Genomic DNA, 24,242 nt, shown 5'->3' with positions numbered 1-24,242 from the left:
CTAAAGTGATCAATCGTTTCATTGGCTAATTGGGTTTTGATGTGTTGGTTTGCCAAAACAAGCTATTTGAGGACTTAACCTTGGGCTCTGAGATGCTGTAATTAGCATTCAAGGCTTTATTGTGTTTAATAATTTAAACCTAATTGGTCAAATTGGCTAACTGAGCAAAATACATTTGTAAATTGAACTTAATTAATGATATAATGAAAATATGTTTGTGGACAACTGTGCTGTTTTCAAGCAAACAGAACAAACATGATCATTATTGGCAAACTAATTAAAAACAAGCTCACATACAAAGACACAGAAGCAGCAGCAGGAGGGCTCTGTATATAATAATGTAATATCTACAGATTTAGTGGCTGTAAAATTTCATAGTGTTGCATTTGCTTCCAAAGTAACGTGGGTGCTTGTGGCTGTCGTTGCAGCCTTTAATTTGGTTTTATACCGTAGACTGCACAACTTTTTCATGGCAGAAGCTCAGTGTTTTTGTCAAAACATATTTGTTCTTCCTCAACAATGCTGGGGTTCCTTGACTCCTGACACATTTTCATTGCTCCTAACAAGATCTTCCTTTCACTGCATTTCATTGTGGTCTCTCACACACTTTTGTCAACCTCTTCCTATGCATTCTGTCACAAACATTTGTTGCTATGGCTTAATGCGAACTGGGAAATAGGTTAAATGCAATAGAGAAATGCAGCAACCGTGTACTTAAATGTGCAGCCCTGCTATAAGCATTGAGATAACTGTATATGATATGTACCACTGCCATGTACTGTATTCACATCAGCTCCAGGATATGAATGTATATGAGCAGCAAATATGAACATCATCAAACATGCACAGCCTATCAAGTGTTTATTCTGAGGTAGGGCTGTCACCACTCCAGAACCGTATAGTGGTCTCCAGTCACCCTATCTCTCATTTGGCCGCGAGTGATGAAAGCGCTGATCTAATCTAATCTAATCTAAAGAGCCACACACGATACGATACGTTGGATTAAAAAGAAGACTGAAGTGGGACAAAGATGGAAAACAAAGTAAGTCAGATTATAACTGAACACTTGAAAGGCGTTTGAATGATGGAGGATTGGGAGAAAAAAAAGAACCCCATGCAAACATTTGTCAGGAATCCCCTCTATTCTGGGGAATGGTGGAACTAGGCCCCCACCACCCACAGCAGTGGTGAAAGCTGGCCTTTGAAGTTGAAACAGAGCCTGGAACGTAATCCTGTAAAATATAGTTCTAAATAAAGCTGCATCAAAATTTCATTAGCTGGTGCCCATTGCGTGTAGGTTCACTTTCACCTATTTTCCTATGTGACATTCAACCTCTGTACCTCTGATCTGATATGTGAGGAAATTCATTTCGAATAATTAAGAGTCTTGAAGATATGCTTTCTATCTTTTGCATCCCCAATGTACAGTATTCTTGAACTGAAGCACCACAGTGGCAAATTGTCTAGTAAGTAAAATAGTGTATTCCCTTAAAGCTACACCATGCACTGATTTACACATTAAAACAACAACTGTTATTCTATTATAAGTATATTATAAGTCACATGTTTATGTCCATATATGCTACACCTGGGGCATATGTGGCACTTGCTGTTGTCATTCAGCTGTCAAACACAGAAAGGTCGCAGCAACAACAGGAGGAAGCAGAAGAAAACAGTGGACCAAAACCTACTGAAAAACACTGAGAGTTTCTGTTGGATGCTGATTTACAGCCTCGAGTTACAGCTGGACAGCAGACAGCTCATCAAAATGAGCGACAAGTGACAAGTGCTGGGGCGGGAAACTGAGGAGGAAGAGGTGGAGGGTGGGACAAATAACACATCTGCCTCCAAAACAAGCCATGCATGTCAAATCCTAAAATAAAACGTGACCTTTTATGCCGTTTTCTTTAATGCTTCTATTTGTTGATGGCGTAGTTTATGGGGTAAGATGGATCCTATGGGTGCGACAGCACTCCATCCCCAGCCACTCAGTTTGATTGCCCACTGCTCGAGAACACTGTGTTATGAATAAAGACAAACATGCGCTGGGTATAATGGGGACAGCGTCTGATCATATGACACATTCATGCTTCACAGCATGTGTCAGCATCGACCATATTCATTCTGGTGAAGCATTAAAACGAGTCCTGTAACAACAACAACAAAACAGAGCAGCTAAGAGAACCAAATTATTTCTGCATTCACATCTGAAAAAGATGATTGCTCAGATAAATGTTTAAAGCTGCACTAATGAATATTTTTATATGAACAATGGAGCCAATTACTTTGTGTAATGTATGAAGGGTCACTCAAAGTGACAGCCACACACAGAATATCATCCTGCAGTCCTCTCTATGAATTCAAAACTCTTTTCTTACCAGCGGTTTCCAGCAACACATTTTAGATGTAGGCCTTAAAGGAATGGTTTGGAGCATTTTTAACGCTGGTATCCTATTTTAAACACGTAGTCAAAGCAAAGATTACATATGGGGTACATTTGGTGATCATGCCATGCTAAATAGAACAAATTAGTTTTATTTTAACTTCATGGAAACTGGCAATGAGGGGTACAACGAGTTGAATGCACAGCAAGCTGGGGGTCGTGCAGAAATACGGATCATCCCTTGCTTGTGTAGCAACAACTGCTGCAAAACTAGCATCACTAAACGCTTTTCCAACATTTCAGCTTTTTCTACATCTGCGTCTACACTACTGAGAGTGGTTGCAGTTTGTTTTGGTTTCTCACATCTGAGTGCCACAATTACTCTTATAACTGCTCCCATTTCCCCTGACAGCTCCAACCCACATCAGAATAAAAGAGAACACAGAACATATTGGTGGGTCATGTGCATCCGCGGAGGCCACTATTTATGAAAATTACAGAGTGAAAAAGGCCAGGTCTGCTGTTCCAACCATTTTTCATCAGAACAGAAAGAGCACCAATCTGAACTTCACTCTGATTTAAGCAGGAGGAGACAATCTGCTGTGAAAGTTGTGAGAGTGCACTTGAAATGAACCAAGGCCGTCCCTTTTAGAAAGTCTCGTCCGGCAAAGCTACATCAGGAAGTACATCGGCTGTTATCATGGTGGCGTTTATTGTTCTGCTGATTAGAGGAGAGGGTGTAGCACAAGAGGCCAGTATTTTAATACTGACAAGCTGCATTAAGCTGTAACCTCATCTCATCCTCAACCTCCACAAATACAATAAGTGTCATCTTATCCATATAACAGACTATAAAACTCTTCAGTTCATATGCTGCACTGCTCTGCTGGTGATCTGTGTGTCAGGGCACAGCAGGAGCTATGAGTTCATCTTTGGCCACTGATTATCGACCAACGCTCTGTTCATCTCCAAACTAAAAGCACAAACTCTCTTTAAATAGCATGTGAAATCAATAGAGCGGTTGAGCCTTCCATTAATAGGAGAATTTAATCAGACCCATTCTTTCATTATGCACAGAAACTGACTTGTGCATTTGAAGTGGACAAAGCAATGTGAAAGCTTAATCAGATAATACTGAGTGACATTTACTATCAAAAGGCATTATAAAGGTGGTAATGGTATTTAAATCATCAACAGGTAAATATGTGCTGGAGCAGAATGTACAGTGAGACATAGAAACACTTTTACTTCATATTTATCCAGTCTTATTCTGCTTAGGACCAGGAAAACACAGTGGAAGTAATGTGGCCCTTGACACTTGATACCTCCCTCTTCCCTGTGTCAGCAAAAAAAAAAAAAAAAAAGTCCTCACCTCATCACTTTCCCGCAGACTTTAGGAGTCCTCGGGCTCTGTTACTGATGCTGTCACTTCCTACGTATGGGACCTGCTGCGCTGAAGATTGGCTGATGTAAACTGAGCTCCCATTTGCACCATTGAGCTAAGCAGCGCGGGCAGAGACCATTCTGGACGTCTCAAGCCAAGATACTGATCGTGTCCGCATTGTTCTTACACTCCTCAACACTGCCATCAGAGGCCTGTGAATGTTTATGATGTGTGATCGCACGCTTTCTCACGTAGCCTACTTCACTACATGATTTCGTGGCATCTCAGAGAGCGTATTATCTTCTCACGTTTTAAACTCCACTTGAGAAGAACTCGCTGTCACTTGCTGAAAAGACAAATAGCCTTGAGCTGCATTGCATTCTGATCTTCTGGCCCTTCTGTCTGTCTGACACGCCCAGTTTGACCGTTGAACTAGAAAGGAAGATTTGCTCTATTATCAATTAGTTACTGTCACCAGAAACCTGACAACCAACTTTGATTTCTCTTTAGACAGATTCACTTTTTTGGCAGTAACATCTGAGGTTCAACATAATGAAAATGTACCTTCTGCACTGCTTTACAAAGATGATTCGATCATAATGGACACCTGCCAGCTTCTTAGAAAGTAGCATTTTTCATGTCCATGCTATAATTAAATGCAAAACCTCAACTATCATCAACTAAAATCAATCATGCACATCCTAACCTGCTGTGTATTACATTAGTCCTCAAAGTGCAAGCTGGATAATGCCTTTGAATGCCTTGCTTTCATGCATACATGAGTCATCGCTTACACTGTTCCCACACCTCAAGGTCAGTCCAAAGAGAGAGTCAGTGCACGGCGTCGGGATGGCAGGCTGTTCATCATGATTGGATCAGCAGGCCTTCGCGGGGGGTTAACACATCCCAGCATGCACTCTACTCCCCAGACACCATTCTCTTCCCACCGCATACATAAGTAATCAAGTGCAAGGCCCCTTGATGTCGATCAACAGCTCAGACCTGGAGACAGTCAGATATCCAATTACTCCATATGAAGGTCAGGAGATGTGGGGGTGGTGGATGGGGGTCAATGTCAGATCTAATGCTTTGTTAAGACTGTAATTACTAATGTGTCATTATAAGCTAAACTCACTTGATGAGGATGTGACATGTTGATCACTGTATAGATGAGGGCAGCGGTGCAGGTCCACGCCATGTCATGATGACAGAAGCGTATGCCAAGGACAAACTGTGCATATAATGAGAGAGTATGACAGATAATAATAAAGGTGTTTACTTTTTTATTGTTTGCGATGAGTCATCCGGCGAAGCTACGTCAGGAAGGCACCTTTCCACAATGTATCACTATAATGTGACACTCCACATTACTGTATATATGTACATATACATAGCTCACTTACTAGTTGTGCTGGGTGGAAAAGCTGTGGATAGATTTGCAGAAAACCCCTCTTCAGTCCACCATCTTGCCACTAATGAGTCCAACTCATATTGCAGTAATTTCATTACAGCTCCCACTGAAAGCAATTACTGGTCCAGTCATGACACCTTCATACTGTCTCTCCAAGATCTCTGAGCTGTACTGCCAGCGCAGTAGTAGACAGTTATTTCCTGTTCCTGTCCCTGACTCTATCCCGGCAGCTTCCAAAAGCAGCTGGGAGGAGCTGGTTTAGAAACATGGCTGACAACAAGGACAGAACCCGAATGACTCTTTGTGACAGGGAAGATAATGCTGAGAGACTCTAACTGGAAATCTGGAGTCAAACTGACACTGACCTGCACATGTAAAGTGCTAGAGCTGTGAGAACCATGCACTATTAAGGTACAAACTGATAAATGAAGAATCCCATACATTATTGTGGATTATGTGGATAAACCCTACAGCTGAAACACAACTATAGTGCACCCGTGCAGTCAGCATATACTTGTCAACAACATGGCAACAACATTGCTCTAGATATTGAACTGAGAACTTGTCCGCCCACGCTGGTTCAAACCTTTTTTTGCTTGAAGAACTGACAAAAATAGACACTGAACTAATCTTTGCTTGAGTGTTTGTCAATTTGGTTTTTTCACTGGTCGTAAACAACCCACAATTTGACTCTTGAAATGAAAGTGAAGGCAAACATTGAAGTTTACATTATTACACAATCGATGAGTCATTTGGTTAAAGATAAAATTTTGTGATTATAACGACAGTTCTGGTGCATTCCCTTTTATTTTCATTACATAATGGGTCTGGATAACATGGTTGAACTGGCAGCTCACGTTCCTGACTAACCTAACTAAGCAAAGTCATCTAGTGATTGTTAATTTATGTAGCTTTGCAGATTTAGCTGATTGCGAGGATGTCGGAGCAGTATCGCTTCATTCTGCATTCATGCATTTATGTATCAGAGAGTGGATCAAGCCTAAAATGACAAGTTAAATCACTGACAACAAATAAAAGAGCACTTCCTGGATATATGATGGAGATAAGTGATTGGTTGTTAGGTATGCACACTTACTCTACTTGCTCTACCGCAGGGATCCATGTCAACGTGAGAGCAAAATATTACCAGCTCTCTTCAAGAGAGAAGAATTAGGTCGGATTGGTCAATAGGCATTTTGTAAAAAAAAAAGGGTTGCTAAAGAAGTGAGAAAGTCCCAAAGTTCGAAACACTGGTGGTCACAAAATGTAGAAGCAATTATGAAGCTACAAGGATTATGCTCCCAACTTTCATGGATGAGACCGACAGGTTACAGAAAAAAACGACTCTTAAATCGTGTTATTTCTCGCATCAATGTGAAAAACATGAAGCCCTCTAGAACGTGGCTGAACAAGTCAAGTGCTACAGAGTGGCAACCTTCTCTTAATCTGCCAACTCTCATTATGAGAGTAGAGCTTATGACTGAGTTTACGTTTAACCAAAAGTAAACCGCTCCTTCATTACAGATCAGATAAATGAGAGCCAGCAGAAGACGCTGTAGCACAGGAGAGCTTTTATGAAGTAAGTCAAATCAAAGCACCAATGCATCACTTCATAAATGTTCTCACTGTGAATCAAACACTCAGATTAACAGCGCTCCAGTTCCATTTCAATGAGCATACGTACACACAAACAATCAGGCTGTGCGTATGCTGTACTCTCAGTTTATCTGTAATAGTGAAACAGTTCACATCAGAGGAGGAGAGTTCACTAAACAAAGTTAAAGAGCAAAGTACTAATGCTTTGAATTTATTATCTGCGCTTCGGTTGCACAATGCATTTCATTCAAATCAAAAGTAAACCGCTACGTTAAGACGTTGGACTGATTCAATTTTAATGAAAGGCTTAATTGCGCTCTTTCATTGTATGTAGGTGTTACTGGCAGTGCATCGAGGGAGCCCAGGAGAAAAACCAATATTAAAAAACCCACAGATAAACCCACGACTGCGCATAGCAATTTCTGACAGACGCACGGATCTCCACAGCCACTTTATGTTTCGTTCAGCAGTTCAGCGGGAGGAAAAATGCTTTGTTTCACATTCAGCAAAAATGTGAACGAGCTTTAGGAGTATTTGAATTTCAAGATGGCAGCCTGTTACAGTCACTTTTGAGCGTATCCGTGTCATCGACTGTGCTGACGCAGCTCCCTGAAGATGTAGAGCTGGCGTGGTTTAATCATCTCCTAACCCACAGTATGATGATCACACACAATGCGAAGCGACAGCTGGATGGATGGATGCAGCACGCAGTCTCCATCACACAACAATACCTTAACCTCCTGTACACATATGCATTTATTCTTCGTGTCATCCAGTCCTGATGATACACAAACTTCAAATGACTGAATCAACTTTATTTACCGTACCTTGTCTGCAAAGGTGTGGCTATCAAATAGTAGCACTGCAGCGGCAGCTCATCTTTGTCAGAGTAATTCAAGACTCGATAGGTTAATGTAAGTCTAATTTCACCATGTGGCATCATTAAGAAGAGCTCAGCTACACATAATAGATCAGGGTGCGTGCATGTGTGCATCTACATGTCTTTCTATAACCGTGTGTTGCTGTCTTCTAATGGGAATCCTGTGTAAGGATCTTAAATATGCATTTGATGGTTCAGTTTAACAGACTGAGATTAAAGCTGCCTGCCCTCGGGCAAAAGACAAAAACACAAAAACATCTCTACCAGTTGACGATCTGCAAAGAGACTTGGAAAAAAACTGTAATGTTTTGTTTTTTTAGTATTACTGGTTATTTGATTTTTGCTGCTCAGTTTGCCTTCTTTGTGTATTTAGATATATTTTATTGTGTATATAAGAAATATATGCTTCACTACTGTTACAACATGGTGATACTGATGATGATACAGTACAGTTACTATACCATAATGTCAAGACAATTTTACCTACATAGCACTTTTCATACACAATAGCAATTGTGATTCACATCAGCATAAAAGCTAATTGATCAATATTGTAAAGTCAAACTAACACATTAACGTCACATAATGTTAAAGGTGAACTTGCCTCTGTGGACTTTACATGAGCTCCCCAACGACAACCTCTGCCCTTAGACCACTGAATTTAATAAGGAAAAACATCCCCCCAAACAAAACCATAATGGGAAAGAAATGGAGGAAACCTAAGGAAAAGCAACAGAAAGACACTTCAAGTGATGTCAAATGTGCAAAAAGATTTTTAGAGCAACATAGTTGTTTCTCTTTCAGGAAAGGTCTTGGTTGTTTCGTTCTGCATGTATTCCAACGGCCTGGCTCTGTAGCAAGAGTCCAGGTGCTAAACTGGGTTGTCTGCAGTCCAGATCTGTCACTCATTGGTGAATTATGAAGAGAAAATACAACAAATGATTGGATGTTAAGCAGCTAAAATCTTTTATCAAGCAAGAATGAAAAAAAAAAAACCCAACTGAGTTCCTTCAGGTGATGCAACACAGTGATAAACAAACCCATGTCCCAGTTTGCACATAGTGTGGCAGCCAGTTAGCTGGACATTTGCCACACTGCAAACAAACACAATATTTAATCGATTTCTTGCACTTTGCTTGTGTATTACTGGCTTTAACAAAGTGATTAAAAACACACACATCACTCTCCAAATTCCTCAGATTCAGAGCCCAATGCACACCACTACAACATGAGAAGAGGTCCAGAGCTCACTGATTGCTACACTATGATAAGAAATGGCTTTATGGGGGAGTGTATTTTCATGTGATTTCTGTATGATAAACATTATGCTACAAGTCCAGATAGAAAAAACTGTCACATTTCTGAACAATATGGACAGTATGCACCATTACATATAAAATAAATAAGTAAAATTGTTTCTCCTATAATGGCCTGTCCACACACAACAAATAATAAATGAGTGATTTCCTGATGAAAAATGTAAGCAAGCTGCAACTTCTGCAGAGGACCTCCCTTTAGGTTACATAGCTGAAGGCTGTGGAAACAAAATTAGATTAAAAGGTAATAAGTCTACACATTATAACCATATTGATTTACTGTTATATTAGAATTTGTGAAATTAATTATTTAAGAAAACCTAATGTGTTTTCAATGGGGGGATGAATGGGCTGCCCTCACTAATGTATCCAGTGCTTAAGACCTGATCTGTGAACGGTTGAACCTCAGATTAAAATAACACGAAAGTAAAGAAAGAACTAAAAGCATTTTGGTGTGAACCAGTTAACCCAACTTACACATACTGGTTAAACAACGTGACCACTTCTACCTTGCAGTCAACATCCAGAAAAGCCAAAGTGATAAATGATTTATGTAGTAGTGTACGCTACCACGGGCCACATTAAAAATAGAGAATGTACACACAACCAAGGAACACTGCAGACTGGCTTTCCTTAATTTCCTACCAAGTCTCAGGGAGTATTTACACTTATGTTTAAAGGGTTCTCTGTGGCAATCTACAGTATTTAGAAATGTGGTAGCTAAAAGTAGAAATTTAAAACATGTAGAAGTGATTAAGACACTGTCTCAAATGACAGTATGTTAATGTACCCTGAGCAGACAATGAAAGGAGAATGTTGCCTGTGTTGTGAACCAAAGTCAACCATCAACTTTCTTCACATCAGTGTCTTTTCACATCAAATGACATCTGTGGAACGCAGATGACCAGACATGTCAGACATTATCAGCAGAATGCATTTTAAAATGCCCCGAGAATTTAGCATTTTTGTTGTGAGCGAATAAGAATAGATCCGAAGCGACACTGTGCTGACCTTTTGGTGCTGAACATCTTGGCAGAGTCTTCTTTCTTCTGCTCAGTGGCTCTGGAAGGGTCAAGGTTTGATGTCGACTTTTCAAACCTGCATGGAGCATGCACACAGGGGCACACACACACACACATATATACACACACACAAAACAAGACAGGGGACAGAAGGACATAAGAGTGAGATTTTCAGCATCACAGTCAAGTTGCCCTCAAGTTGTCTGGATCCCTTGGCCACAATGACCTAACAACCTCCATTAGCTGGCCTCCAGCTGAGCGAGTCAAATTGACTGGGCACGGCAGGAGGCAATGGGGCAGGGCGTAACTCAGCCACGATGACAAAGACAAAGCATGGATTCAAATAGCAGTTTTTAAAAAGTACCTCACCACAGCAACATCCATTTAAAAACACAATGGAATTAATTAGCACTGAAGCTCCACTGCAGCAATGAGGAACAATTAAACTGCAATTAAATGGAAGCAGCCATATAGCTGCTTGTGTCGGCAAACATGTCACATGCAGGCCGTTAAGTAGAACAGTCCCCAAACTGGGTGCTCTATAAGTGTGTGCTATACTGTACCTCCCACACTGTATAACGGCTGGGAGTTAGCCTCTGCTCTTTTATATAAAGGTTATCAGAGCCTGTGGAGGAGGAGCTGGAGAAAAAGAAGATAGGGTTCAATAATTAATGCCGAGGTCTATGCAGGCCTCACTTCTCACCCTTTCCTGTCTGTAATGAGATGAGTGGAGGGCCAGAGGGAAGGAGGCAAGGAAAGCGAGGGAGAATGGGGTGATTAAAGCTCCCACCTCGGCCCCATCTACCGTCTTCTCCCCTCCATCAGTTAGACACACAAGCGCGTACACGCGTGCACACCATCTCATCTCATTTATAACACCTGGAGTGTGTTCCCGCTCTCCTACACTCTGGCAGGGAGCAGAGGGGAGCTGAATAAGCAGCCATAAAGGTTAACAAAGTGGTGCGACGCTGGAAACACCTGACAATTCATTCAGGTGACATGGAGACCACAGACGGACTCACTAAACCGAGTAACCTAGGCACTGTAGATGAAGTTTGTGCCTTCCATGAGAACAGACAATGACAGCACAAAATTGTATTATTTCATTTCTTGCCGACATGAAATTTTAAATTCAGCCTGCAGTTCAGATGAATTCGGACTGTGCTTTGGTTTCAAGGTATGACGTATGCTTCATAATCCAATTATGCAGATTAAGGATTAGGGCAGTCTCACTTTTAGAAGCCAAACCAAACAAACTTTTCAGAGAGGGGTAAAATGTGTTATCAACAGTTTGTCACCAGTTTAACGCTCCATTAAGGGTGGCAAAAAAAAAACCCAGAAAAACTACAGCCATGCTAATGATGCTCTGAGGCCATAAGAGAGAAACATTTATTTAGATGCTTATGTTTAGCTAACATATTCCCATTTGCATTAAAAACAATTAAAAAGTTAATATGCTTTCCATATCCACGTCTACTAGAGTATGCATGGTGTAAATTTCATCACCTGTCCGAGCTTGTGAAGCTCCGAGCAGCCTCTGTGTGTACTTCCATGTGCATTTGTTTTTCCTGTACCCTAAGTATCCACTGTTTCTTTGGTTCCTCTTAATGACGGTTATGCAATCCAGTGGTTACATGTGCTGTGTTAGTTTCTGCACTTTTTCCTTTCTGATGTTTATCCAAATACTGCAAATAAAGGCCCTCTTCTTGTCGCTTTTACCCTGCTGTCAGAGGTTGACATCATGTTTTGCAGCGCATGTGTAGAGCGTGTCTTTGTACTCAACCCCAATTTCAGTTTCTATTGTGAGTGTATGCATCAGTCTGGGGGTGGTAACTATGAAAAGGCCTTAAAGGGAACATGAAATTACATGCTTTTATCTACTACAACATGCACAGTATGTGCTATGAAAAAACTAAACTTAACAAAATTGGAGCCCATGACCTTTGCACTACTTTGTCATTTTGACAAGGACCATATTAAGGACCATTAACTTATCAACGAACCTCCAAACAAACATTCGCTGGGGAAAAGTGAACTGCTGCCATACGTTTCCAGGCTAGATAACTGATCTTTAGCTGCTCAGCACATTAAAGAGCATGTAAATGTAGCAGCAAATGTCATTTTGGTCTAGATGCTGGTGTGATCTACAGGGTTCGATTACAGTCACATTACATGGAGCTACAGGATACATATTTTCTCGCTTCCAGGCTGCCGTCAGTCCAACATTGACACTAGTAGTATTAGTATAGTATTATAGATAGTATTTCTAAAGACCTTATTCCTTCTTTATAACAACATAAATCTGATGCCAGTTAAAAAAGACAATGACGAACAGTCTACTTGTTCTTTAGAACCACGAATTTCCTTCTCACTGTAGTGCTAGAGCAAACGTCAGGGGATGACCAACATCACTAGGATTCATCCTCTTGGGACCGTCAATGTCTCTGCATCATTTCATGGCAGCACCCACCCACAGAAAAATGTCTGAGCGTCTCAACAGGCTCTGTTAGTGCCCATCTAAATCATTTCATACCATATGGCATCAGGGAGACATTAACGAGATAGAGAAATACTTTGTCATTAAGGGATGCAGGTACTTGCACAGCGAAAGCCAATTATTGCAAAATATTCAATTTCATTATAGCAAACAGTTTATCTAATCTGAGGAAAGATTCAGAGCCCAGGGTGTGCAGAGAGATAATTTCCTTTTTCACTGCTGTTCAAATGTGAGTCATCCTTCCCTTCGTCACAGCGTTGCAGGACTTTACCATGATTACACAGAGTGTTTCACCAAACCCAGTGCTGCCCTCAGAAAACATAACAACAAACCTTCAGGCTTTCAAGGGTCCAGATGGAACCATGACAAAAACTGAAAATTCCTATAGACATTTGGTACTAACATGTGAGGCCAGTTGAAAGTGCCAGTGGGCAGAGGAACAAATCAATAACTTACTTTTTGTAAAGAAGTTTACAGTTAAATAAAAAGAAACTAGACAAGAAAATAAAGGCTACTGAAGTTCAAAGCATGACCTGAAATGGGCCCAGGTGCTTCACTTTGGAGAATTTAGTTTATTTAATTCAAGTCTGGCATTTTCTTTCATTCTCAAAATTTCTCCAATCTCTGAAGGCACGCACGTAACTCACAAACCTGCCTTCAGAAGCTTTTATCTTATATTTGCTAAAAGCATTTGTAGAGTCGACGTTGGTTGTCTAGGCTCTTGCACTGTCACTCCCTATACACCAAGGGCAGTGCAGCAGGGACTAGGGAGTGACAACAATAACTTCCCACCAGGGTAAGACATAACCTACGGTTAGTTGATGGAGTGGAGGAAGGAGCAATAATGGTAACAAATAAAATTAACTAATAATACTAATACTAACTCCGAACCCTTAATGTACAATTCAGGTTTTTGTATCAGATCAGATCTTTTGGTGTTGATGGTTCACATTCTTGTTGGTAAGCCACATGTATCTGAGTGTGGTGTGGACACAGCTGAGCTCCTAAACAGCCACACACGTCCAGATTTCATGTCAAATATGACATGAAATGCACTTTCATGTCATATTTGACAGTTCTTGTTCAGTGTTCTCTTGATGGTAGACTGATGGCAGCCACTGTAACAGAGGCCTTTAGTTTTGGCGAGCAACAAGATCATTTTATCTAAGATAGCCTGTACTAGTTAGTGTTTCTAAGGGACTTCCACCAGAGATGGCTTTGTCTTATGTCAGCAGATTCAATGACACAGACAAAGCCTGTGTTTCATTTAACTTCAGGAAAAGTACTTAAAACTTTAATTTAGTCACTTTATTTATATAGTGCCAAATCCAACAAAAACATCTCAACACTTTACATCCACTTCTTACATCCGTTAGAATTAATGAATTCTAACAACTCTGACCAGACACTACTCAGATGCTGACGAAAATAAAATACAGATGAAACTGGTATCTGTGGAAATAAAACATACTGTAAGTGGAGAATATCATTAACAGCACATTTGCAACTACATGTATCTCCATCTATAGTCCTTTCTGCACTATTACCACTGTATGTACAAATATATGTCACAACAGTGCATCACAGGAGCCCTGTAGCCCCCCTGACATGAATGGACCTTCTTCACTTGCACCTCTATGGCAAAAGAACCTTGTTTGAGGATGTTTTTCATGCTGAGCTCCATTTAACCAGCCTTGTGTTTGAGCTTAATTGTCTTCAGGCATGCAGAGCATCCTGACAAACACTATCAGCACCCAAGCATGTAATGGACTGAGGCAAATCTCTCAGACACCGGGACAGCAGGTATCGCCCGGTCTGCACTTTTGCAGAGAGATGCCAACTACGCAATGACACAGAGGTGACGTGTTCACATGCAGCTTTAAACTCAGGGTTGACAAGACAAGGAGGAGCTAAAGAATGTAGTGTATAGAGTGCACTCTTAACAAAACCAGCTGCAAATACAGATTTTCAAATGCAAGGCAAGGTCAAACACAGTAAATGCTGTTACTGCATGCTATTTTCACTGGAAATTCCACTTTTCCCTGCCCCTGGGTTTGTGTATGATTGACGAGAAGAGAAGGTAAATAAAGACATCGGCTGTGCTGGATCCTGGATGAAATCCAGAGTGTGAGCAGAAGTGGAGTATTGATCAGGGGCAGGATTAGCTGGCCCAGCATGCAGCTAAATCAGTAACACCCATGAAGATGCACAGAGGAAAGAAAACAACACAACCCTGGGCATGTAATATAAGAGGTAGAGCTGAAATATCATTTTCCAGCAATGCAAGTCTATTTTCTGTTCAGATGATGACTACATGAAAAAACAGACTGAACGAACTGTTGATTTGTGCATAACTGAATATACGGAGCTGTTTTCTGACACCATGCAATTGCAGATCAGTCAGTATGCAAAAATGCCTCCTGCACCTAATAAAGTGAGTATTGGATTCCTATTCAGGCCACCAAAAAAATAAATAAATAAATAAAAAAATTAACATCTGTGCATCCAATAGCAGCAGTGGCATTTTAATTATGTCCCTGTTTGTTGTGGTGATATGACTCATCTTCTATTCTTCTATCCTTCACTCCCGTCCCCTGGTTGTCCCATAGTCTATACCTAACCACTGTTTACATCTCTGCCCTTATATTACCTCATCTTTCCTTTCTCCTCAGTTCATCTCCTTGGCCGTGTCTGGCAGCGCACACAAAGCCTGATTGTAGCATATTTCCTGAACTAATAGGGGTCGCGTTAGCCTGGCAGGAAACACAGTGCCATTAGGGAAAAGCTCAGTCAATTACTGGGCAACAAACAAACACCTTTCTTGGTTATTTTTGATTCCCATATTTGCATTGGGCTAATTGTTGTGATGCATAGTTTTTGTCTTCTCAGAGGTATTTTATTTGCGTCTCCCAGAGGAGCTCGGTACTGTGCCTCAGGTCAGCAGTGTCACTGTTGGACTGTTCACAGTCACAATGTAATTTTCCCAATGTGTGGTCAATGGAAAGGGGTAATGGATTCACCTTGTTCGATTTCACTGCATAACCTTAATTGTTCTCCTGTACTGAAACTGTTTAACTTGGAAATTGTTTTAATAACTGGGTTGATTTGGACAGAAAAGCTGAATAAATAAATTATGAATGTAAAATAATACCCTTAACATGTTTAGGGGCTCACTGCAACTAAGATATCTCAGCTTTACTGCGTATTCCACCATCTAATAGAGCACCAGGAGCTCATTTTAGCCTGAACCATTTCATTTACACTAGGCATGCTTTGGGTGATATTAGAGCTGCAATCTATGCTTGTGGGAAATCCAGCAATATGGTTGAAATATTGGAGACTATAAATGTTTGTTAAATTACCACTTGCACTAAACAGAATATGAGCTCACACTGTCCGGGTTAATTTAATATGTTTTATGGAACAGTAAGAACCCAGTCTAATAATGAATTTAGAACACAACATAACTAGGTAAAGAAAAGTGTGCCTCTAAAACAAGCTCACTTGTCTGTGAATTAATTTTTGAAAGTTAAAGTGAATACAGTAGATAGCCTATTATAGGAGACAGCAGACGCCAGTACAAAATGTCCAATTAACTCGTTTCTCTGAGATCAGCTAGGAACAGAACTTGGAACTAGGAAATATGTTCATTTACTTTATTATTTTGATTATTTATTTATAACCAATAGTTATCAGCAATAAAAGAGAAAACCACTCACTACACTCTCTACAGGCAACAGAGGGTGGTTATTTTAAATGAAACTGAAATGGAAAAACTACAATGTGCGTTTTTAAGCTTTAATTACATTATTTCATGATCAACATCTGTCCAGCGTTACATTTAGACAGTGTACTGTCTACAGTATCAATGAAATACATTTACATTTGTGGCTCTCTCCTGCTAAGTGATAGTTTGGCTAAATGCAGCTGGCTTAGGCATCATAGCGTAACCTAACTGTAGAACACCAGTCTCCTAACAGTTGTATATGAGGGTAGAGACTGATCCAAATGGTTTTTGTTGTTACACTGTGATGGTAGTCCCATCTGCAAATAACACGAAATTACACTTTAATTTCTTAGGCCCATATGTATAACACTATTTCCTGAATGTACATTAGTAAATAAATATCTGAAATATTATAATATGGCGCTGTATGTGGCTGCCCACTGCTCCCCCCCAGGGGAATGGGTTAAACGCAGATGACGGATTTCATTGTAACATGTAAATGTGACATATGACAAATAACAGCTTCTTCTCTTCTCTCCTATGATGACTCTCTGCACTTGCTTTCTTGGACAACATCACATCACAGCCCCATGAGAATAAGTTACAGCAAGAAAATATCTTCTTCAGAATTAAGCCTTTGACTTCTTGAGTTGATCTATTTCTGTCTGTGAGTGGTCCTGAGGTCTCTACATGCACCGAATCTGTGCATGATGATGATGACAATGGTGCTAAAAAAAAAAAAAAGGAGAGAGAGCGAGAAAACCTCAGCTTTCCAGCAGAGTAGCTCATGGCTAGTTATGTACAGGAGCTGGAACACTGTCAGTTTGAGTTAAAGCCGTGCACAGTTGGGTCGGGGGACTGCTGAGTCACTTCCCGGCGTGATATTAGGCTGACAGAGACAAATGCCCGTGGAGTGTCAGTCAAAAATGACCCCATCCCCTTGCTCTGATTCAATTAGCTTTCAAGTAGTGTCCCAAAGTGGAACCAAAGGCAGCGTTCGCTTGACTTAAGCGATGGCGCCAAATCAGATTTTAGTTTGCTGACAGAGTTGCCTCCTTCACATCAAGTTACTTGGCGCAGGTTTTTTGATGTATGTCATCTGGCTGTCACATTAACACCTCACTCACAAGGGAATGGGGTGGGGGTGTTCACTCATGTCCTTAATTTACCCTGACAGCTATCTGGATGATAAGTTTTGTCGTTCAATTTAAATTTGCAGACATGTCGTCAGAAATATTTGGCCTGAGTGTGAGTACAAAAAGAAAAAACAAAACAAAACAATAAAAAACAAGTTTTAAAGGAAACATATTTAATCAGTTTAACATTCAAAGAGCTTCAACACCACCCTCAATCTGATCAATAAATCAGTCGTCAACCCCCAATGATCAGGCACCAACTAGACAGGGAGGACAGGAATGAAGAGGATGATTTGTTGCTCTGCTCAAGAGAGAAGGAGCTGGAGGAAGAGGTATGAAGGGGGTCACTGGACTCGGTTCCTCTGGCTTAGCATGGCAAATCCTCTGTAATCCTCCACCCAGTCCCATGCTGCTGTTTACAGTTTGTAGGTAAAGCCATTATGGAGCCAGACCAAGCCCGCCCCACTACCATGTCAGCTAAATCCTACGACCACTGCATGTTCGTCCTCGCCTATTGTTCACCTGCTCAGTTACCGAGAGGGCTGCTGAGGATGTTAATGCTCCGTAAGTGTCTTTTGAGATTATGATCATTAGACGGTGGGAAATAGAGAGGGAGCCACACTAAAGAGATGAAAATCTCACAGAGAGGGGTGAGAAAACAAATCGTTCCTCAGGGTATTTATACCACAGCGAGGGAGGGCGGGATGAAGCCCGCTTTATGTCCCACAGTCTGGCTGCAGGATCGCAGCTTGATTTTAGAGCCAAACATAAAAACCGTCACGACTTTGTGGAACCTTCTTGTTGACACGTGTCACAAACTGCACCTCGCACAGAAACAACAAAGTGGAATAAAAGCATCATGGTGCCTGGAAAGCTCTGGATCTTCTTTGTAAATAACGTGAAGCTGGTATGGATCCATAAAGCATTATGGTGGAAGAGTGTATTTCTTGGAAGCCTTAAAATTCATTTTCAGCTGGGTTCCTGGAATCACATTACAACTGAAGGAAACAAATCACCGTGTCACTGCCCTTGTCATTATCTAATTGCTTTCTTGTGGACCTCCCTCGTTCCCTCCCTCAACTCCCTGTCTGTCAGCCTGTCCTCCTCTCTATTTCTTTTAAAGCTCTACAACAACACAATTTTATACTATTCAAAAAAATGTTTTAGCAGTTTTCATAAAATAAATACCACGGTAAACAAGTTGAACAAAATGTATCCAAATAAATGATGCTGTATTAATATAAACCTTAAGTACCTGGTGGCACATAAAATGGTTAAAATCAGCTCCACTTTTACCAGCTGCAACATTTATAACGTGTAACATGAATGCATCAAGAATCTAATAGTATACTGTTATTGTACTGGAATGGGTCCAACTATATCCATATAATAAGTTATTTTACTTTTGATACTTTCAGTATGTTTTTACTCTAATAATTTAAAATTGAATTCAGGAGTTTTCAGAGTTTTGACGTTGGCCCATGATCAGAGGAAAGGTGATACTCGTTGCAGACAGATCCCCTTTTAGAAATTATTAAATTATTTAAGATTATCATTCTCGTGTGGCACCACACAACATCACTGTGCCTGAAGTGCTGCATTATTCTTTTTCATGGCAACAAGTTCAAGAGCTTTTTGAGCTCAAGTGAGGGTTTGAACGTGGATTAGTACCAGCCAGTTATAAAAGCAGATTTACGGCTCTGTCTCCACCGGTGACTCCCTCCCCTGGTCTGTCTGATTTAAGAGCTCTTAAAGAACCACTGGAGAACCATATGTATTACAAATACATAAAAAAATCTATTCCTCACTGGCTACATGGTAAATTTAGGAACAAATGAGAACTATTAATGACTCATATGAGCATTATTGCAGGATCAGTAATTTTTACATTGAACATCATTACTTAGAAACCACAAAATCCCCAAGGAACCACTTATATCTGCATGGAGCCACTCAGGTTACGGTGCAGTACCACTGATTTTCCTTTATGTCGTGGAAGTTCAAACAGCATCCGCTTAATGTTAAAGCAGTTTAATAAATACAGTGAAGGAAACACCTCACGTAAAGTATACAAAACAACGGCGTAACACTAAAATTAATTTTCCACAAAGGATGCTTACTGGAAACACTGTGGCTGGCAACAAGTCAGATCTGATGTTCAGTGTTTGTCTGTATTCCTCAGGGAAGCACAGAGCTTCTTGGCATTAATGAGGTTGCAGCTGTTAAAACACCATGACTTTCTCCGGGAGATCCCGAATTTTGTTACGGTCAACAAGCCTCTTTACAGTTTCAGCTTATCAGCATCGAAGGAAAAGTGTTAAATACTTGAAATGAAGATTTTTAATGAAACTAATTGAATTAGTTCCTTTTTATTAAAATGATGAAAACGCAGCAACAAAAACAAATAGAGCATCTTAAAACTAGAATTCTCACCACTACAATAAACAGAACAGGCGAGCAGGAATAAAAACATTTGAAATGAACGCAACCCTATTAAATCTATTGCACAAAGTTCTTCAAAATAAGAGTCTTCAGATGTTGATTAAAAAGTTTAGGAACGGCTCCGCTGGAGAGAATAATTTTATATTATGACACAGAGTTCATGAGCTATATCTACACCCTTCATGCTACGGAACATCATCATCATCATCATCACGAAACAAGACATTTTGTGACAAGTGTTCATCTGCAGGACTTGTGGAGTCATCACCCTCTCCATCTCTCCGTGCTATAAACTGACCTTCAACACCTCGTCGACCTTGATCAAACTACGCTGCTCATCGGTAAAAGCCCAGTGTGTCTCTGGACATTACAGCTGCTCTCCCCGGCACCATAACTGAACATGCTGAGCTTAGTTTGGACTGATACGTCTCAATAGAAGGTAATATAAGTGATTAGAGTCCAGGCAATATACAGTGCAGGCTTCCCCCTATTTCACCCTGGAGCCAGCTCATTCTTCACCTGATGGGGCTATACCTTATTGCATTATGCAACAGTGTAATAGGCTTAGCTCCATACAACTGTGCAGGGTGGGAGTTTTGGGCACACACTGATGATTCACTTCATTAAGTCTCCCTTCCTCAGAGCTTTGCAGGTGCTGAGCAGTGAACTTTCCACACCCCCACATAAACAGTGACCTCAGATAACATTTAAAGGAGACCTTAGGAGGTAAACTCATTACAACAAGGCTTGCTTTATATATTTATCTTCTTTTAGCTCTGTATTATTCAGCTGCCATTATGTTCCACTAACATTTCCACTGGCAGCTCCACACTACTTTTGCTGTGTTTTTTATTCACACTACATGGAAAATAAATACACGTTCAACATTTCGGACAGAGACATTACTTCAGTGGCAAGTAATAAGCGATAAGCTACTCCTTAATAGAGGTATAATGAAAGTTAAACGACCTAAAACTGCAGGCAGCGGCGCGTCACAGCGACCCTTTCACCTGCGCCGTCTGGAAAGCATCACAAGAAGCAGCATCCTAAAAGAGCTATTTTTAATCTATCCGGGCTGCCGAGCTGCACAACTGCACGGAAACCCAACACTTTCCAAACACGAAACCCTTCCAGGAGGAAACCACTTATCCGGCCATATCAAAACAGAAGCCCGTCGCTTACTTACTTTCAGAGGGCTGAAAGGCGATGAGCCAGCTCCAGACGCTCGGACGCACGACTCAAGGGTTGGAAGTGTTTCTCGATCAGGCGTGCGCCGCAGCGGGGATGTACATGTACACACCAGCAGACATGCGGAGTCATTTGACCTTCTCCCAATAGAAACTACCATCGGTGAGACGTAGGACAGGGGAGGAACGGACCATACCAAGCAGGCGTCCCAGCAAGGCGAGGGGTGGAGAGGAGGCAGAGCTGTCATCCTGGGATGTCGCTACCGCAGGGCTGAGTGTGGTGCAGCTGCAGCAGCAGCAGCAGCAGGAGGAGAAAACACAAAGAAGAACCGTTTTATTGCTCACATGTGTCAGTTTACTCGTGCTGATACCTCCCTTTAAATTAATTGTATGAAGTGGAGCTCACTGTAGACTGCTGCTTTATTTAATTTACATTTACGATTTGTCATTTGACAGATGCTTTTATCCAAAGTGACTTACAAGTGAGGTAAAGAAGAAGGTAAGTCAAGGAGAAAACATTAAAGTGCTGGTTGTTCTACTATAATACACCATTTAATACCATTTACAAACTCAGCACATTGTAGATGTGGAATATTACTTTGTCAGAGAAGTATAATATCTCTCTATGACTTACTATGTTACTTACTACTTAAGTGCATGTACTTATATATCTACTTATGTATTTATACAATGCAAATTATTCAAGGTGTGTTTTACAGTGAGTCTCATGCTTCAGTTTCTGATGTCATCAATGCATCATAAAAGATACTGGACTGAAACCCTGACTGTTACTGAAATAAATGAGGTTCAGTTCCAGATAGCAGCTCCATTTTGTCGTGAAAATGCTGCATCATTATGCTGTAGGACTACAACTGCAACTGAAAAGTCCTGGCAGAGATGAATTAAAAACACCTTGAGCTTTTGCTTTCTGTTAGGTGTGTGGCCTTGGAAGAACACAAGGTCTCATATAAACCACTGCTTCTTTTCAAGTGGATTGTGTCTGTGTGCTATAAACTTGTTATTGTGCGTAAAAAGAAGAAAATGCAATAAAGACTTCAAGATGACTCAAGAGCATCCACAATACATGTATGCTGTGTACAAAATCCATTGTATTGTACTGTATTGCACATTGTATGGTGCTGTATGTGCTTTGTTTTGTCATGACCCACTGTGGTATCAGGTGTAGGGCAGGTGAGGTCCGAGACCCAAAGCTGGCCTCTGCTTCCCTGGCCACAGTGACAACGCCAGGACGTTGTGTCCACTGAGTTGGAAACTGCATTTCTCAAGTATAAATGAAGACTTGTTACTGTATTGATTGATGGTGCACTTCAGCAGCAAGAGGCTAAAATCGATGTACACCACATGGAGTCTGAAGACTGAGGCCTGATGACTGATGCTTGTGATGCCTACACTCACCCCAGAATTCACTCATAAATAAATGAAGGAGTCAGTGCATTTCCTGGGAATTTGTTAGTTTTTTGTCAGTGAAAGATCCTGTGTTTACCTTATCACCTTCCCATGCCTTTGACTCGTATATAAAACAGAATACATGATGCAGAATTCATGGAGCAACAAATCCATTCATCAGAAATTACATAAAGAGAGACTTCATTACAGTGTAGGTGTGTGTACAGTCACTGTAAACAGCCAGGCACTATTTAATTTGGCTGGTGACTTATTGGAGTAAGTGTGACTTTCCTGTCTGTGAGTATGGTGGAATTTCTTAGAAAAGATATCGTGTATTGCCTTTAATGTTAGGTAAAGCTTAATAGAATGGCTCAAATGAAAATGTAATGTGACTTCAGGCTTCAAGGAGGGTATAGATTCATGTCCAGTCAATATAAAGTTGACAAATGAGGTGGACTGTCTCTTAAAGATACAGTATTTCCATTTTTTTCATTTTTTTAAAACTAACACTAGACACCAAACTTCTGCATTTTTTGTGAAGTGGATGTCATTTTCTAATGCTGAGTGTCTCACACTGTCACTAATGCTGGCGACAACATGGAACAACATTCAGTTGGTCATTTCCTCTCAACTGCTATTTGTTGTGAAGCTGTGTAATCTTAAATAAATGTCATGGTAAGCCTTCCAGTGGCCGATGAGCTATTTTGGTTTAGGATAAAAATTGTGCCTCAACAGACAAACCATGACAAACCGACCCACATTTCACTATGGCTTAAAATCACAGCTACTGTTTAACACAGTAGTTTTCCTTTGGGCTTTGGACCATCCCACGACCATTCGGTATGGTGGTGATTTAATAAAGTCAAACCAACATGCTGTGAGATATGAATGCCCCAGCAGCATTTGGTGATGGCCTTTGGTGATAAAGCTATGCCAACGCGGAAATGTCACCCAGTTAACCTGCTATTTGTGACAAAATAGATAAGACAAACAGGAAATGGCTTTTTATCCGCCTGCCATGCTATCTCAATTACAATTTGATTCCATGTACATGAAGTAACATTTCTTCTGACTGTGTGTATTTGTGTGTCAGTGCCCCCTGTGATGTGGGGTTTCTTTCTAAGAAATCAGTTTTCAGCATTTAAGATCAAGCAGAGAACAAAAGCGAATAACATCGCCTGAGAGAGAGCAGAAACTGGACATGGAAGAGCAGAAGCAGAAGAGTGTGAGAAAAGTCAAAACAGCAGGTTAATATTCACTGCTCTTCATTTTCAGTGGCTGTCCCAGCTCGGTCCATCTGTTGTTCGGGAAAGGAGCCCTTAAGGAATGCATTGTTGCGTTCAGTGCTGAATTTCAAAGATGGTGTCAAGGTGACCTGGCACTGTAGGAATGGTGCTCCATCGCTGCACCAGAAAAGTGAAGATGTGACATGAGGACTGGGGGCAGATGTTGTTTGAGCAATATCTAATTAGAACAGCAAAGTGTACAAAGCAATAAACTGTAAAGAACATTGTCTCTTTGTTCTGTCAATGCCGAAGGCCACAATAGTATCACATCAATCTTTAACAAAGAGAACTGTAACACTGATTCAATTAATTCTAGCAGTTTTTACTTACAAATATCATGTGAGAACTGTAAATATAAGGAATTCCACTGATATTAAAAAATACCAAACACAATTAAACATCAACCAGACTTTAAATCCTGAATGAAACAGGGATATGATAGAATCTTTATCAAAAAAGTTACAAGAAATAGAGGAATGGAGGAATTATGTATTTCAAAGAATGCAATAATATGAAAGCATTGCAGGTTGTACCTGACAATCTCAGGGTTCACTCACCGTTGGAATGG

General features: G+C 40.6%; 1 protein-coding gene across 2 annotated transcripts in view; it reads right to left on the bottom strand.

Annotated features, from left to right (window-relative positions):
* The window catches only part of oxr1a (oxidation resistance 1a), a 117,458-nt gene extending 107,396 nt beyond the window's left edge, over window positions 1-10,062 (bottom strand). Inside the window, exon 1 of one of the 2 annotated variants that reach the window (XM_026371838.1) lies at window positions 9,982-10,062. In XM_026371838.1, the coding sequence (XP_026227623.1) occupies window positions 9,982-9,998 (17 nt within the window). In that variant the 5' untranslated portion in view covers window positions 9,999-10,062. The remainder of the gene's footprint in view (window positions 1-9,981) is intronic. The other variant, XM_026371835.1, reaches the window with a different exon arrangement.
* Window positions 10,063-24,242: the final 14,180 nt, after the last annotated feature.

The sequence above is a fragment of the Anabas testudineus genome, chromosome 16, assembly GCF_900324465.2.
Source record: "Anabas testudineus chromosome 16, fAnaTes1.2, whole genome shotgun sequence".
Taxonomy (NCBI): Eukaryota; Metazoa; Chordata; class Actinopteri; order Anabantiformes; family Anabantidae; genus Anabas; species Anabas testudineus.
This window is presented reverse-complemented; position numbering and strand designations above follow the sequence as displayed.